Source organism: Cheilinus undulatus, linkage group 7, assembly GCF_018320785.1.
Source record: "Cheilinus undulatus linkage group 7, ASM1832078v1, whole genome shotgun sequence".
Taxonomy (NCBI): domain Eukaryota; kingdom Metazoa; phylum Chordata; class Actinopteri; order Labriformes; family Labridae; genus Cheilinus; species Cheilinus undulatus.
The window spans coordinates 35,377,715-35,394,303 of record NC_054871.1 but is presented as its reverse complement, the minus strand read 5'-3'; the positions used below and the strand labels follow the sequence as shown (position 1 = coordinate 35,394,303).

General features: G+C 38.7%; 1 protein-coding gene across 1 annotated transcript in view; it reads right to left on the bottom strand.

The window, feature by feature from the left end:
* The window catches only part of LOC121512822 (neurocan core protein-like), a 121,584-nt gene that overhangs the window by 28,066 nt on the left and 76,929 nt on the right, over nt 1-16,589 (bottom strand). The window contains exon 10 of the mRNA XM_041792302.1: nt 14,230-14,346. Coding sequence (XP_041648236.1) covers nt 14,230-14,346 — 117 coding nt within the window. The remainder of the gene's footprint in view (nt 1-14,229; nt 14,347-16,589) is intronic.

The window sequence follows — 16,589 nt, the reverse complement described above, 5'->3', positions numbered from 1 at the left end:
GCAATAACAAAGAGCATAATATTTTGTATTAGAGCAGCAAACATCTCTGGCATGTGTCAGTTAAATAAAGCTATTAATAGTCTATGGTTGAAAAAAGGCTTTCTACATTTATAAAGAACATAAGTAGTGCAGCCATAAAGGCTAACCATCAAGGACTAGTTAGTCATTTTTGTTTCAAAACTATAACAAAGGATATTCTGTCAATAATTTTACTTTTTAAACATTTTTAAAGAAAAGATTTTTAATCAATAATGTTTTAAATAAGCCTAACTTGTGTAGTGTCAGTTGAGGAAAATGAGTTTTATTTATGTTCTTTAAGTGTTGTTCATCAACAATAACAGCTCTTGTGTGTACTTGAGAGTTTGAACCAATTTTAGGACAGAGGGTGAGGAAACAGAGAGAGGAGGGAGGGAGGTGAGAGAGCAGCCAGACAAACAGCGGGCAATGTCAGATGACAGAATATCCGGAGGATCTCTGCAGGCATGTGTTGAAACCAGGGTATGAATAATTGAAAAGGGAGAAAGAGAGGGATAGAGGCAGAGGAAGGGATAGAAATCTAGCGGGACCAGAGCCTGTGTCCTTTTGGCTCGATTTATACGTTCAATAGATCAGATTAAATTTCTATTACCTGTTAACCTGACCTCAGCTTGCAAAGATCAACTCCATATTGTGTCCATCGTCCCCCAAACACCGCTGTCCTTTTTCTACTCAGTGACATTAACACCTCTGAAGGGGCATTTATTTCTTTACAACAGTGAGATTTATGCTCGCAATTGTCACAGGAGCAAAAGTGTTTTTTAAACGCTCAGGATAGATAGAAAGTAAACAGCTCTTTCAGTGTTTCATCAGTGAAAAGTAGCTGCAATCATTTATTTCATGGCTTTGAATTCTTTTAGGTTTTTCCAGGAAGGTGAAGAAGTCTAGCAGAGAGATAGAGAGTCCAGAGTAATAAAGGCTTGAAGAGAAGAATCAATATTTCTGCCTTGAAACAGCCTGCATTAAAAAATGTTGTGCAATTCCTGTAGTTGACTAGCCAGGTCATAAAAACTCATGCATAGACACAAAAGGGAGACATCCTTCTGTAAGGTATCTTTCATTTTATCAATCAGAAACAGAGAACATGAAATGAAGCAGAATCTAAAGTAACACCTGGCCATGTTTTCTTAATGATTTAAAAGGTGTTTGGCTGAGAGATGGCTGAATCTACCAACAATCAAGGAGCGTGTCCTGATTCATGGCTTGCCAAAAAAGATTATCCAAAGAATCCTTAAGTGTGTGGTTTCAATACAGTTATCTTACCAATTGAACTGGAAACCCCCCAAATCTGAAATCATAAACATCTAACATGTTTGATGTTCCAGAACAGGCTGTCTCAGACAGAACAACAACCAATGAGAGTGAATAGACTGAGACGTGGCACCAACAGGATGTTCCACATGTTTACAGTCTCAAATATGGCAGAGGACATAAAACTGCCCCCAGCTAAGTGAAATACCGAGAAATAAAACCTGACCATGTGGAAATTAAAGTAACAACACACATGCCAACATAAAAGTTCTGTAGTAAACTCTGTAATATTAAGGAAGTATTTACCAAGTATTAATGTATTAATTATCAAGTAATTCCTCATAATGTTGTGGCAGTTCTATTATAATTAGGTGGTATTTTACCCCAACTCTACCTCTTCTAACCCTTACCCTAACCCCTTAACCCCTGAAGTCAAATTACTTTAAAAATACTCAAGAAGGACTCACTAAAATTTTGGTGGCCAAAGAAATCAAATTACCTGGGTATCATCAAGAAACTTATATAAAACTAGAATGGCCGTCTGAGGTGGCAGACCCACGCCTAAGCAGCACCACCGAGGAACTCACGCTCCCATTGGTTACCACGGTGTTCAAAATTTCTAAGTCCGAGAAAAACTGAATGGGTGAGCGGATCGTCACCAAAATCTAATCGATTCTTCCCTGTCACGATTCCAATATTCCCTGAAAGTTTGGTGAAGATCTGCCTTTCCGTTCTCGAGTTATCTTGTACACAAACAAACAAACAAAGATACAGAACTCTTTCCATAACCCCCTGACGATTTCATTGGCGTGGGTAACAATTACCATCTTATTTCTAAGAAATGACTTGTTAAAATAGTTACAGAGAACTGCTACATTATTAGGAAGCAAGGGGGCTAAATCAGTGCCAAATAACATCTAATTACCAGAGAACTGCCTCGATACTATGAGGGTTGGTTATAGAGTTAAGGTAAAATACCATCTTATCACCAGAGGACTGCCACAATATTAAGAGTGTTAGGGTTGAATGCCACCTAATTACCAGAAAAAAATGCCAAAATATTACAAGGGTTAGGGTTAAGGGGTAAGGGTGAAATCCTACCTAATTACCAGAGAATTGCCACAACATTATTGTTATCATCAATACAGAATATCAATGGGTAAATATTTTCTTTACATACCATATTTCTGAGTTATTAATTTGCAGAATGCAAACTTATTGCACTTAGGGCCATTAAAATAAAGTGCTACCAAGCTTGGTTGAAATGATTATTGACTCTATTAAGCCTGTTTAAATAAGGTGACAAAGGGACTTAATACAATGGATTCACTAACGGGTGAACAACACTGGCAGCAGGTCTATAGGCTGTGATGAAAGAGAATACAAACAAATTAATACCTACATGTTTACGTCTAGTTGAGGATGTGTTGCCACTAAGTTTTTGAGAGTGTGACTGCTGTGAGACAATGACTAAATTGTTCTGCTTCACAGCTGTGTTACCACAGTCATAGATAATCCTCATTTTTTGTCTTTCTTCTGAAGTCATGTTTGATTACAGGTCAACCCGTGTTTCAGGAGTTGCCATGAAAAATTGTTACCATAAACACCAGGGGCACGGTCTGGCCAAATACTGCAGTGTCTGCATTTTGAGGACTATAATGATAAAAATCAGTAGAAACTGTAGAAATCAGTAGAAATTGTCTGTTATGTAGCCAGCCTTAGAATAAAACAAAAAGATAACTCACAATATGTACTGTATTTCAGATATGACTGTGAACACATTACCAGTGTTTCTACATCTGCATTTTTCACAGTTATGGTGAAAAAGTCAGACACACAAGAAGAGGATTTGAGATGGAAAAAAAAAGGAAGCGGACATAGCTGTCTTCAGACTAAATGCCAGACCAACAGAACAAACAGCAGTCTGATTAACTGCATATCGAATCTTTGAACCAGTAAATATCAAGCGAGACTTCAAATCTGACTGGGTGCTATGGAGGGCATGAAGGGACAAAAGGCAGGGAAAATTCCTTCAAACATACTCCTAATCAGTCTTTATGTTAGGCACAAATAGACAAACAGTCCTGAACAAACACTGAGTGTGAGTCTGCACCCTTATCACCCTGCTGCAGTGACAGATCTGGTCAGCCTTCTACAACTGCCTCCTAACCACAGCTGACATTATGTATAAAAAAAACTGATGTGACAAAACATTGCAAAATGTTGTCTTTGAAATGTAAATGTTTGTCCCACAAAGGTTTTGTCTGAAAGCCTCTTTGTGTTTATCATTTTCATTGTGTGAGACCCTGGATGATCGACTTCCTTTAGCCAGCTGAGGGACACTGACATCCCAGCCTTTCTACAAGGATGGAAACCTTTCTTTTGAACCACTGCTTGTCCAAACAGAAGACCCACTCAGCAGACTGTTGTGTTGTGCCAGTTATTACAACAATACTCCTACAATGTTGTGTAGTGTGTGTACAGCTTTACTGAGTGTAAAGTGGAGTATTTTTGTGTTCTTATATCTGTCTGTTTGTGAAATGACAGTGTGGGTGAGCTGTGGAGGAGAGTTCTTCCACTGTCTCTTCAGCTCATAGTGTGTAAATGTAGAGCAGATACTCAGTGCTTTTAGTGTAGACTTAATGCACAGTGTTTTAGAAGACTTATGAATCGGAGTAACATACTCTGTCCTCTGCCAAGACCTTCTTGCTGATCACTTTTTGTAACAACACCTTTGAGGTGAAATCATATCATTTCAATATTCCCAATGGCTAAGACCTACTGTGCATCTACAGTAGACAGCATCCTAGCACCTCAGGTCCTAACTGAGCGCTTTCGGAATTCAGTAGAAGGTTGCTTGCAACCTATCTTGACTTCCAGAAGGTGTTCAACTCGGTGAGTAGAAATGCCATCTGGAAGAGTCAGGAGCTTCGCGGGATCCCACATGCGCTCATCCAGTTGATGTCTGCCCTGTATTATGGTGCAGGGCTGTGAAATTTGGTGACTCCACCTCTGATTTCTTCCGAGGTGATTCTGGGGTGCATCTTAGACCCACGCTCTTCAGTACTTGTATGGACCGAATAATGAGGTGGGTAACAGGAGCTGCGAACTGTGGCATGTCATTTGGTGATGTCCAAATCACTCTTCTGGACTTTGCTGATGATGCTGTGATCCTTGTGGACACAGTAGATGTCCTTGCTGGGGCTCTTAACTTGCTGAGTGAGGAGGCTGAAGCTTTGGGAATGCACGTCTTCTGCTGGTGCCTTGAATGCTGCCACTGAATCTGTGTCTGTGAATGGTGAGAGGAGTGATGGGTTCGCTGAGTGTGGCATTCCCATTATCTGAGCATGCAGATGAAAGTCAGGCTCTGTCGGTCCTTGGTCCTCCAGGTCTAGGTATACTCTCATGAGGCCTGGATGTTGACTGGACTCCTTTGTGACAACTTCTCTTTAGCACATTTCTGGGTATCATTGGCAAGACCGTGTGTCTAATGCTGACATGCTCAGGAGAGTGAGGATGGGAAGGGTCAGCTGCCTGATTCAGGAGCAGCAGCTGCGCTTTCACAGGCACCTGCCATGCTTTCCTGGGTTGTGATCCAGCTCACGGCATACTGGGTGCCCAGGACCCAGTAGGCTGGTCCAGATGCCGAGGGGTGACCACCTGCATTGTGGAGGGGGCTGCTGGAGGGATACCAGGAGAGATGGGGCATGGACCGGTTGCAGGCCTGGAGGATGGCCACTGGGAGGCCAGAGCAGCAGAGGACCAAGGTTGACCTGGCTAAGTGTTAAACCGACATATGCTTCCATACCTGACCAACAGCTAAAACAAAGTTTTCAGCCAACGTCACACAGAATTATCACCTGACTCAAAGGGGTTAAGCGTTTGTCAGAAGCTCCCAATAGAAATCTTTCAAACAACTGTGCACTACCTGCACAGATATTAAAATACACAAAGTTAGTGGTGAGCTGGAATAGTTGAGCATTTAGCTGCTAAACCACGTGCTGGCAGCTTTACATATCCTTCACCTTAAGCAGGTTCATCTATTACAGGGCTTTTCTGAGTGTACAGGGATTTCTGCCTTTTGAGGAGATACATGTCTTCTGTTATCTTAGGAATAAGTATTAGAGAGGCCCAGCAGGGAGGATTAGAGAACAAAATTTAACAAGTACCCATTTAAGCTCTGACACTAAATACTTCCAGAATTTTGCACTTTCTTTAACATGAAGTCGGCTTTAGAGACAAATGGGGTGACTTTAAAGAGGGGGTTTGGCTGTGGAGTCCATTTAACTTCTGTTTTTACAGAGCTGTTAAAGTATTATAGTGGTACTTTTATCTCATGCATACTCACTGAAGGACAAAACTGTCTCTTTATGTCTTTTTAAACCCTAATGTAAAAACATTTCAAAGACAGCTTTATCAGGCGCTCTGGAATTAGTGCCATGGCTCATCTTGCCATATCAAAAGATCTGGCAAACCTTGTGAGCACAGACAGATGTGAACTGATCTGTTTGGTCCAGCTTTTTCTGATGGGAGAGTTGCTGCTTGATAGTACCATAGAGAGATGATAATGCTGGAAATGTTTCTGATCCAATGCAATTTATTCACAAGCGTGTTTTAAAAAAGCTGTTTATCTATAGCACAGGTGTCAAACTCAAGGCCTGGGGGCCAATTCCGGCCCGTGGAACAGTTATATCCGGCCTGCTAGAGGATCTCATATTTCTGTTATAACTGGCCCATGAGTATGAGGTCTGCAGATTTCCTCAAGTATAAAAAAGTAAACTTATCCTGATGATTCAAGATATCCTTGTTAAATCACAAAATCTGAAAAAGGAGTAAAAATATTTAGATAAGAAGTCAGGAATGTGGGAAAAGAAATTTATTTGTGTTTTAATTTCACATTTTCAACTTAACATCTCACAGTTAGGACTCAAACTTAGGATTCTGACTTTTAATTTCATACTTTGAGCTTAAAGATTCATAATTCTAATTTTTAAGTGATATTTTGACCTGTTTTTTTTTTTTTTTACCAATTATTTTGTATTTTCCCTCATATTTTCAACTCTAAACTCTAGACTTCATAATCCCATAGTTTGACCTTTTAGACTCACAATTTAAAATTTTGAATCATATTTTGACTTCTAATTTCATGATCACAAATTTTACTTCATATTCTGACCTTTTAAACTTATGATTTTGACTTCTTTCTAATATATTTGCCATTAAAAAAAATTATTTTTCAATTTCAAATTCATGTTTTGACCTTTGTGAACTAATAAATTTACTTTTCTCAGATCGTGAGCCTTTAAACATATCTTTTTAACTTTTTAAATGTCAAAATCGTTTATCATCAGTGCTAAGTTTTTTTTTCTCCTTATTTTATTACTGGTGAAACATGGTTGACAGTTCATGGTTAAAAAGTTGACCCTGTTGGGCCCTCAGGTTAGTCCTGAATCCAGAATCAGGCCCCCTCTGTGATTGAGTTTGACACCCCTGATCTAGAGCTACAGTGACTGAAACAGAAATGAAGACACTAATGCATAGTAGACGGAAAACACCACAATACAAATAAACATAAAAATAGAGATGTGTGATAACTATCATTACTGATAAATTATCTGACAATATTGCAAATATCCTTTACAGTTGTATTATTCTGATAATAAAACACCAACCAATAAAATCCACTGATAGTAAAGGTGTGGATTTTCTTCCTTATGAGACTACTCACTACGAAACAGGAACCTGCAATTAAGCCCAGAGAAGAAGAAGAAGCCTAATCTGCAACAGTGCAACAAAACATGGCATCACTGGTGCAGGATTTTTTCTGCATTTTAGAGGAGGATAAAACAAACATTTGCTACACAAAGGTCCTGAAGAGAGGAAAAAAGTCCCCGAGTTTTAACACAATGGAATCACACAAGAATCGTCATCCTGACAACAGACTATTGACAGAAAACGCAGCAGCAGGAGCTGGAGATAGAGGAGGACTTCACATAAAATGCAGAATAGATTCAGAGTATCATCAGCATTTGCAGACTTGCCTTCCATTTTTAATCCTCCCCTCTGTCTCCTCCATTTTCTTCCTCTAGTCATTTCCTTTTCATCTCTCCTCTCTACTTCCCTCCATCATTTCCTTTCATTACTCATTTTTGTGTCTCTCACTTTCTATTTTCTTTCTGTCGCTCATAAATTTCTAAATTTCAGGTTTATCCTCCTTCACTCCTGAGAGTCTTACCTGGCCTAAACTCCATTTGGTCACAAGGTTTTGTTGTCCCTTAAGGGCTCCTGTAATTAGTTACTGTGTGATGTGTGTGGGGTCTAACCTGTTCCTTAATCTGTCTGAGACACCCAGGGGTGGATCATTAACACAGCTTGTATCATCCTAAAGGAGTTAGAAGTCTTACACATTAAACGGACTGTGATCTGTCTCACTCCTATCGAAGACTTTGAAGTTTTCTTGCCTTTTTTTAATCCCTCCAGTCCCTCCTTCAATCCTCGCTTTTCTCTTTTCTTCCCCCTTATTTTCTCCCTTTATTTTCTCTTGGTCCGTACTTGTGTGGCACTTAAAAATAACAATAACTCTTCGCTTAAAGTAGAGCAGTTCCCAGGAGGGGTGACTGACAGGCTATTTTCTGCCTCTTGTCGCTATTTCTGAAACACTTAAAATGTAAAATAGTAAAATAAAATGATCTTCTTTCTATTTTTGCCTGAGTGCCATCAGAATCAGTTAATCATTGACAGTGAAATTAAAAGATCTTAGTTTATAAAGATGATGCCCAATCTTTAAATTGTAATCTGTCTAAAAAATGCACACCATTTAAATATGAATCTCATCGCAGAATTGTTTGCTGTTAATTTATTTGACAGACAGCCAAGTCCAGGCTGAGACAAATCCTCCTCCATCTCTCTCCGTCTTGTTCTTGCCTACAGCTATGTAACTATTGTGCAATGATGGACACATTTTATAGTTAGAAATGAGATGAAATGGCTTGTGAGGGTATCAAGCTTACTTATGACTCATTATACATGGAAACGGGTTTGACAGGCAGAATATAGTGTTTGGTGGAGTTTGATTTGAACCTCAAAAAATTGGGCATGCCACAACAAACATGGAGAATTACAGAGACACAGATCATCTGTCAGGGATAAAGATGTGACTTGTGTCAAATTCTCCATGTAGTCATTGGAGCAGTCAGCTGTAAAATCTAAAGCTGTCAACAATGCAGCATCGATGCAACATGCTCACGCTAACTTCCATGCTGTGACCACCCAGCCTAGTAATGAACTTAAGAATCTTATCCATGCCTCTTGAAGTGATTTCAGTAAAGGTAGTTGATTCAGTGCAATATGTCAAAGCTCAAAGGAAAGGTGTAAAAAAAAAAAAAAAAAAAGTACAACCCTTGATCAGCTGGGTTATTAAACACTGAAAAACAGGGACGTGGTTTGTAGAAAATCCAGAATCTCTACTTGTATGTACGTCTCTACCATGTGTCTCATAAGTGAGCGGTCGATCTGTCATCATTACATGTATCATAATGTTCTGATGGGGCATTCTCCTTCCCTGTGAGCAGTTTTGACATTTAACTGCAAAATAGAAGTTGAAAAAAAATGCAGCAAAACTTTACAACATATTAACCTCATCTCTAAAATTTAAAGGGATTCGGAGCCAAGCACATAAAACTATTTCATCATTAATGAAAAAATGAATGGGATGTCCTGAGGGGAGCAGTATGGAAACAAAGGCCCTTTCCATCTGTCTACATTGTCTGTCTAGAGCTCACTGAAGAGCTCTGCTGCTGTCTTTATTTTCTTTACTTTGGTATCACTATTAGTTATAACTCTGCTTCACCAATACATTTAGAATGGCAGTCTGATTCTTCATCGAGCACCAGATATTAGCTGATAAATATGTGAACATTATGTGTGTTTCTCTACAACTAAGCCCCATTATCCTCTACTTTGATGTCATTACCCTTGGTAGCTCTCCAGGGGGGCAATAAGATGCATACATATGTTCTCTATGTAGCTACATAAGCTTTAGCTACATTAGCTTATGTATTAACGTTAATTACGTAGGTAGCATAGGTAAGATTAAGCTAAAGCTAACAAAGCTAAAGTGAGCCACCGTTCGTTAGCTACTTCTAAAGCTGTACTATACATAATCTAATCCCAGATTAGACCTCTGATCATTTCTATGTTTTATTAATGTTGTTTAGTCTCTGATGTACGCCTTATTTCATAAATGTAACTGCCAGACTTTGTTGATGACGACAGTTCAATAAAAAAAAAAAAAGAAAAAAAAATCTAAAACCAGAAAAATGTTGTTCCAGCAAATTACGGCATTTCTTTTCTGAGGTATACACGACTGAGATGAACGGTCTGTGAGCATTTCCATCAGAGTTTTAACTTCTGTAGCTAGACCCCTCTCATTATTTTTACAACTCTGCCGATTAAATTAGTACAAAGAAAATACATGACTTACGAAAAAATAAAAGCTAAACTATCAGGACTTTTTATTGACTAACTAATACAAAAATTCAAAATAGCAGCCAAAATTAACACTAGTTGACCACTCTGCAAACACTAGTTAACTAGTAGGATTTACAGATGCTTATTAAAAATGTGAATATTATGATAGATCTAATTTTTCCCCATTATTTAATTCAAAAAGTGAAACTTAGAATGATGATTATGCCCTAAAAATTATGGAAACAATATTAAAAAATAACAAAAATATTAGAAAAAAATATGATATTACAATATTACAATACACCAATTCAAACAATTCATAATACAGTAATGCCAACCCTCTGAAAATGTTTTTCATTTATGCACTAAGTAATTGGCTGGGGGTCTGAATTGTCAACAATACAGCAAAGAAAGTACAGTGCACCAACAGCTACAATGTTCCAGAGCATTAGAAATGCTATTTAAAAAATCCCACTACATTTATACAAGATCTTAATCTAATCATGATTAACACACTAATGCTGACAGCCCTAAAGAGACATTTCTTTAGGAATTATTGTGCTGGCCTTTGATAGAAAAATACAGAGTAAAAGAAAATGGATCTGAAGGAGACAGAGAGAGGAAACGTGGAGATGTTATGGGTTATAGAGGAGAGCAGAGCATGTGGCTGAAAGAATATTGTGGTAGAAATGCAGGTTTTTCAACTTTTTCTTTTATAGCCAAATTAATGCCCTGCAGAGTGAGGACCACAGTCTAATATACTGGAGGGTGAGGACGGTAGGAAATGGATTGAACAGGACAGAAGAAAGACACATGAATCAAGGTTACAAGAGGACAAAAAGTAAAATAGTCAAATGTTTAAAAAAAGGGGAGATAATGTGACTAAGACGGTACAAGAGTGGCAACAGAAGTTAATGCAGAGCAAATACATGTAAATGTAGGTAGAGCTATATTCGATTTTAATACAGTGCTGAGCAGACATGGAGACCAGGCTACAAAAGGTGGAGAGTGATCTTTCCATCATGACTGGAAATGTGACTGGACAGCTTGCACAGACAGATTAAGCTGCTGTTCCATTAATTTTGCCAAAACAACCCAGAAATAGGACTCTTAGTCACTGAAATTTGCTAGGGAATTTTATATGAATAAATGTTTTTTTCAAAAAATGCAATTTTGCTGTCTGTAATTCCTTTTTGTCGAATACAAGAGAAATAAAACAGAAATACTGATAAAGGATGAGAGCAGAGTGACAAGACAAAAACAAGATGACTTCTTTAATGTGTCACTTGTTTGAGACTGTTGAGTCTTTGAGGCAGCTTAGCCGTTGTTATCTCTTCGTATTCAGCGTGTAAAGATGGATGAATGGAGGAAAAGATGCACACAGGGCACCAAGACAGATGGATGGAGAGGAAGAAAATCTGAGGTCTAAAGACAGAAGGAGTGATCAGACTGGTTTCTTCACTTGCAGCAGCATGCACACACTGCTGTTGAATCTAACTTCCACCAGTGATGAGCTGTTAGCGCTGATCTGTTCTTAAAAGTTGGTGAAGATGACAGCACATTATGTCTGTTTACTGGTTTATCTACACGCATTAAAATGTCATGCCTACTCTCTCTTTTCTGGCAGACTGATAGCTGATTGATTTTCTCTGCACAGTTGACCAAGATTAGTTTTCTCTTAATGATTTACTGACTTGTGCTCATGGACAGACTCAGACAGGTTAATGTGTTTTCTATACAACAAACCACACCGGAATTGAACGCAAATAGCTGCCACTTTTTATAGATAATAGAGAAGTGTAAATTACCAGTGCTTCAGCTTGACCATATTACATTTTGGATCAACAAATTGGGTTGTCTTGGACTAAATATTCAAACTTTCCTCTGCAACTTCTCATCCCTGGAGGCTTTGCACATCTTATTATCAGATTATGTCATTAGGACAGTTTTTAAATCAGGCTTCAGAGTGAAAAAAGTTTTACAAATACCACAGTTTTCATCTTTAGTCTTTGTCATGAATCCTCAATTCTGCTGCTCTTTCTTGCTGTCATAAATAATAACCACAGACCAACGGTAGGAACACAGGCCATCAATAATGCAGCTCTCCAAAACACTTCCTGTGAAATAACTGCAGCTTCAGTCCAAACCCTGCAGACTGCCTCTGAGGTGTTTTACAGCTTTGGTGTCACTGCCTTGTTTTTCCAGAATAATTTTTGGACATGAACAGCATAAATGCAGAAGATTATGGTGGATAATATATTCATTTTTGGCTGTTTTGAGCTGTTTGGCTCTATCTTAACATGAAACTGAAAATAAATTGGGAAAAAAAAACATTTAGCCTGCATACAACAAATAACAAACTGGGGAAAACAAGAACCGAGCACAGAAATAAAATCACACTCCTTTCATACTAATTCCTCTAAAACTGCTCTGTGTTTGGCTGTAAAATGGTAGTCAAGCATTTGCTGTTATAGGCAATAAGCCTTTGCCTTTCATGTGAATAATATTGGAAACATTACATGTAAAGCTGTTTAGCAACATAATCAACATCACAATGCTTGGAAGGGCAATTAAAACTCAACTGAGAATAAAGTCTGGGGAAATACAGATCAGAAAAAAAGTTACAAGTAAATTAATGAAGCTCCTGTGCATGTTCAGTCAGGAAGAAAATATTCTGCATGCCAATTTATTTGTTCATCCTCACACTATAACTAGTGCACTCCTCCATGCATGCTTACTCATGGTCATAATCATCATCTCTACACATCACCTGGTCACACCCATCCAATAGCACTGCTCCACTCCCTCACTGTTTGCCTGTCATGTTGCTGCTGTCTATTTAGATATGGATTTCTTCTCTACCAGTTCATTCACAATATCATCAGCCGTCAACCCACGGCTTTGCAGTTTGGTCAGCCTCTGAACCCCTTTTATCTTCAGACAACATCATCCATCATCTGGTCAATCCCCGTCTTCACAGGTTATCAACTTTCTCACAAGACATCATCATGCAATGTCTTCCAAACAAGGAGGTTGAATATCAGAAATGATTCCAGCTTAGCATTAGTTCATGCAGGACATGGAAGCCATACGCTCACCTGCAATCAGCTGACAGCCAGCTGATCCAAATTTTTGCCTCCCAGCTCCCACAGCCAATCACAGCTCTTTCTTTTGATATGGCGGCCAAAAATGACATCCCTCTCTCTAAATCCTGATTGCGTCAATGCTGATGCACCATGCTGCTGGCAATTATTAATCTCCTCCACCCCAGCCTCCTCCTTTATGGCATAAAGCTTGTTGCAACCTCATATTTTAGATTTCTACAACTATGGAATACTTGCTTTTGAACTCATTTTATTGTACTCAATATGCATTGTCACAAATGTATCTCTCTATAAGAGGGTTTCTGTGCTCCCTAGAAAGTCAAAGCATGCTGCTTGACTAACCCAGAGAGCATATTTTGAGCAGAGCCTTCTCCGCTGAGTAAAAACTGTATATCAATTTTGCAATAAAACAGTCAAAGGTATGACAAGTGTTCCTGAATGAAATGACTTATTGCAGTGAACATGCATTTGCCACAAATCATTGATCGACCACCAGATGATGATTGATAATCAATGGTTTTGATGCACAGATGCAGCTTTGATTGCAAAAGTATATCCTTTTGGGCATTAAACCTAAAGATCATCCCACAGTGCCTCTTACATGACCCCTTACCCTGGAGCTCTGAACTTTGCTCTGTTCATTAGTCGTTAACATGAACCCTCAGATAGGTCTGTTTTCTTTAATATGTGTGAATACTAAAGGAAAAAACTAAAGACTCAGACTAAAATGTAAAAACTATGGGTTAACTAAAAATTCCTGGAAAAGTCCTGGAAAACAGTCACTTTAAACTGTTTACTGCTGATCCTTAAAATTATTCCATTCAGAAAAAAATACATTATAATTATAGAAACAAGAATATGGCTTTGCATAAAGAAAATCTAAGGCTTCAGTTTAAAATGTCTTCTAAAACTTCAAACGAGCACCATGTGTCATTGCTCTGACACATTGTTCAGATGCATCACCCCTCACTAGGCTTGGTCCTGCTTTTTTGCTCATGTGTCCCTCTCTCTTCACACAGCTGAGAGGAAAAATGAGTGACTGTACTTCTCATGGTGCAGAAGGTAAAACCACACAGCTAAGCACATAAAGTACACATTCACCATCCTCTGCCACAACTGGCTGACTTGCAGCATATAGAGATTTCCCATCCACTCTCACTTAGTGAGCTAACTGCTGCACCACACAATTAGTTTTTCCCTTTGAATGCAAAAACATTGGCTTTCTTGGGAAACTAAACCCACACTTGCTGGTGCTGTTTTTCTGGATTCACTGCACTGCGGTGCACTGGGTAAATGTTAACCCTACTGTGACACAGCATCTGTCTGCAGCTGCGACCTCTGAGGTCTCCTTGATCTAGTGGTAACTCACCGATCTCACAGCTCTCTCCAGAGAAGCCCTGAGGACAGTAGCAGCTATAGCCGTCACCTTCCTGCAGGCAGCTCCCTCCATGGAGACAGGGGTTGGTCTGGCAGGGGTTATTATCAACTGTGAAGAAACACAAACAAGAAAACACAAGGGTTGATTTGGTAAATCTAAAATACTTTATAAATAAAGGGCAGTATGGGAGTGCGAGCTGACAAACCTGGAGCAAGAAAAATACAGAATTATTGTGAAAAGAGACAAAAAAAACAAAATAAACAAACAAAAAAAAAAATGGCCAGACGATGGGAAAAATGAGCAAACATGGCAAAATGAGATTGTTTTGATTGTGTTTCTTTTTTCCTTTGACATTGTTTTTTAATGGCCTGCATAAAACACTTTGAATTGCTTGTTGCTGAAATGTGCTATACTAATTAACTTGCCTTGCTGTGCCAAAGTGGTAAAAATGTGGCAAAAATGGATGGAAAGCAGCAAAAATTGGTTTAAAGTGGAAAAGTTGGGCAAAAAATCAAGAAAATTGGTTGAAAGAGGCAAGTAAAAGTGGCAAAAATGGGCCACAATTGGCAAAAAAAAGTGGCAAAAGGGTAAAAAATGTGGCACTAATGGATTTAAAAGTGGTATAAATGTGAAAAAAATCTAGAAAAAGGGTTCAAATGGGGCAATTGTAATAATGTCTTAAAAGTGGTAAAAATGGGGCAAAAAAGGGTGAAAAGCAGCAAAAATGGTTTCAAAGTGACATTATAGGGTTTAAAAAAAATCAAGAAAATGGATTAAAACAGGCAAAGAGAAATGAGAAATTGTACAAAAAAGTGGCTAAACAATGGCAAAAAATGGACAAACAGTGGTAAAAATGTGGCGTGAATGGGCAAAATGGGTTTAAACTGGCAAAATAGATTAAAGTCAAGAAAAATTGGTCAAAGGTGGCAAAGAGAAGTTGAAATGAGCCTATAAAAAGTGGCAAAAATTTGGCCAATATGGCCAAACAATGGCAAAACTGGGTGAAAGTAGTTAAAAAGCAGCAAAAATGGTTGAAAAACCACAAAAAAAAAAATGGGTCAAATGTGGCAAAGTTCAAAATAAGGGCTAAAAGCACGAAAATTAGGATTCAGTTTCAAAGAGAAGTGGCAAAATGGATTAAAAAAATATGGTTGAATGGGTTGAAAAGAATCGCCAGTAAATAATTTCAACATTAGAACCAAATAATAGCTTGACACAATGATTAGCTTGTTATGCTAGCACCAGTGCTACTGATCCAGTGAACATGACATCATCAATACATCACAACTGTGGACGGCCCACTCTCTGTTTTTAGTGACCTAGACAGTTCTGTGGGCAGGCCTGTTCAGAGTAAATGGACTTGTGTTTTTCCTTAAGACTGTAAATGACATAATGAATCAGTTATTATGTTTGTCTTGCCCTGTTATAGCTGTATTCCCCAACCTTTTCTCACCATTTGAAGACAGTGTTGAATCACCCACTTCCTTTTGTTCTCCTGACTCTGATTTTATGAGCCAGGGCCCTCATAAATAAACTGAACATTACCCAGTCATGCATACAAGCACAGGCAGCTATTTAATGACATATTTCTGCACTGCCCATGAGATATTTAGCACATTTTACAATGCAGGGCTATAACTCCATAAGGGAATGTTTTGGCAGATGAAAAAGGGAGATTCAGGAGATTAATCCATAATTATTGCTCTTGTATTTTAGGATGGAACAGATGAAGAGGAGAATCAGATGAGAGCTGTTAGAGAGCAGAGCAGAAGGATTTTATATTCTGTGGGCAGAAAAAGACTGTAGGGAACTGGTCTGATTAACTAGCTTTTTATTTTCCAGTCCTGATAGGACTGCAGCCCCTGACACAATCTGTCAGACCATCTAATACACTGCATCTTCTCCATAATAACAGCCAGACTCACTTAATGATGTATGAGCAGAGAAATGCTGTGCACAAAACAGAGTGTGTCATTCTTCTCAAAGTCTGGGAATATGTATGTGTGTGTGGGCTTATTTCTGGATGTTTGTCTGACCCTGACTCATTGCAGGCTGATGATATATACAGTAACACCAATGTGTTCAATTTCCTGTGAGACAGGGAGACAGCACACGCTGCAGAGAAGCTGCTGTTGATACTCTGGATAGGAGAGATGATGGAGGGCCTGACTTTGAAAATGTAGTAATGCAGAACCATCAGAGACGAACTCATTTCTTAAATCAACAGCAGGAGGATATAAAGAGCTCTGTACGTGATGTGAAAAGGAGAAAAGAGGAGAAAATCTGCAAGAGCTAGCAAAGCTTGACATGGGAAATAACACAGAAGACGTGATCAGTGCGAGCCACTAGTC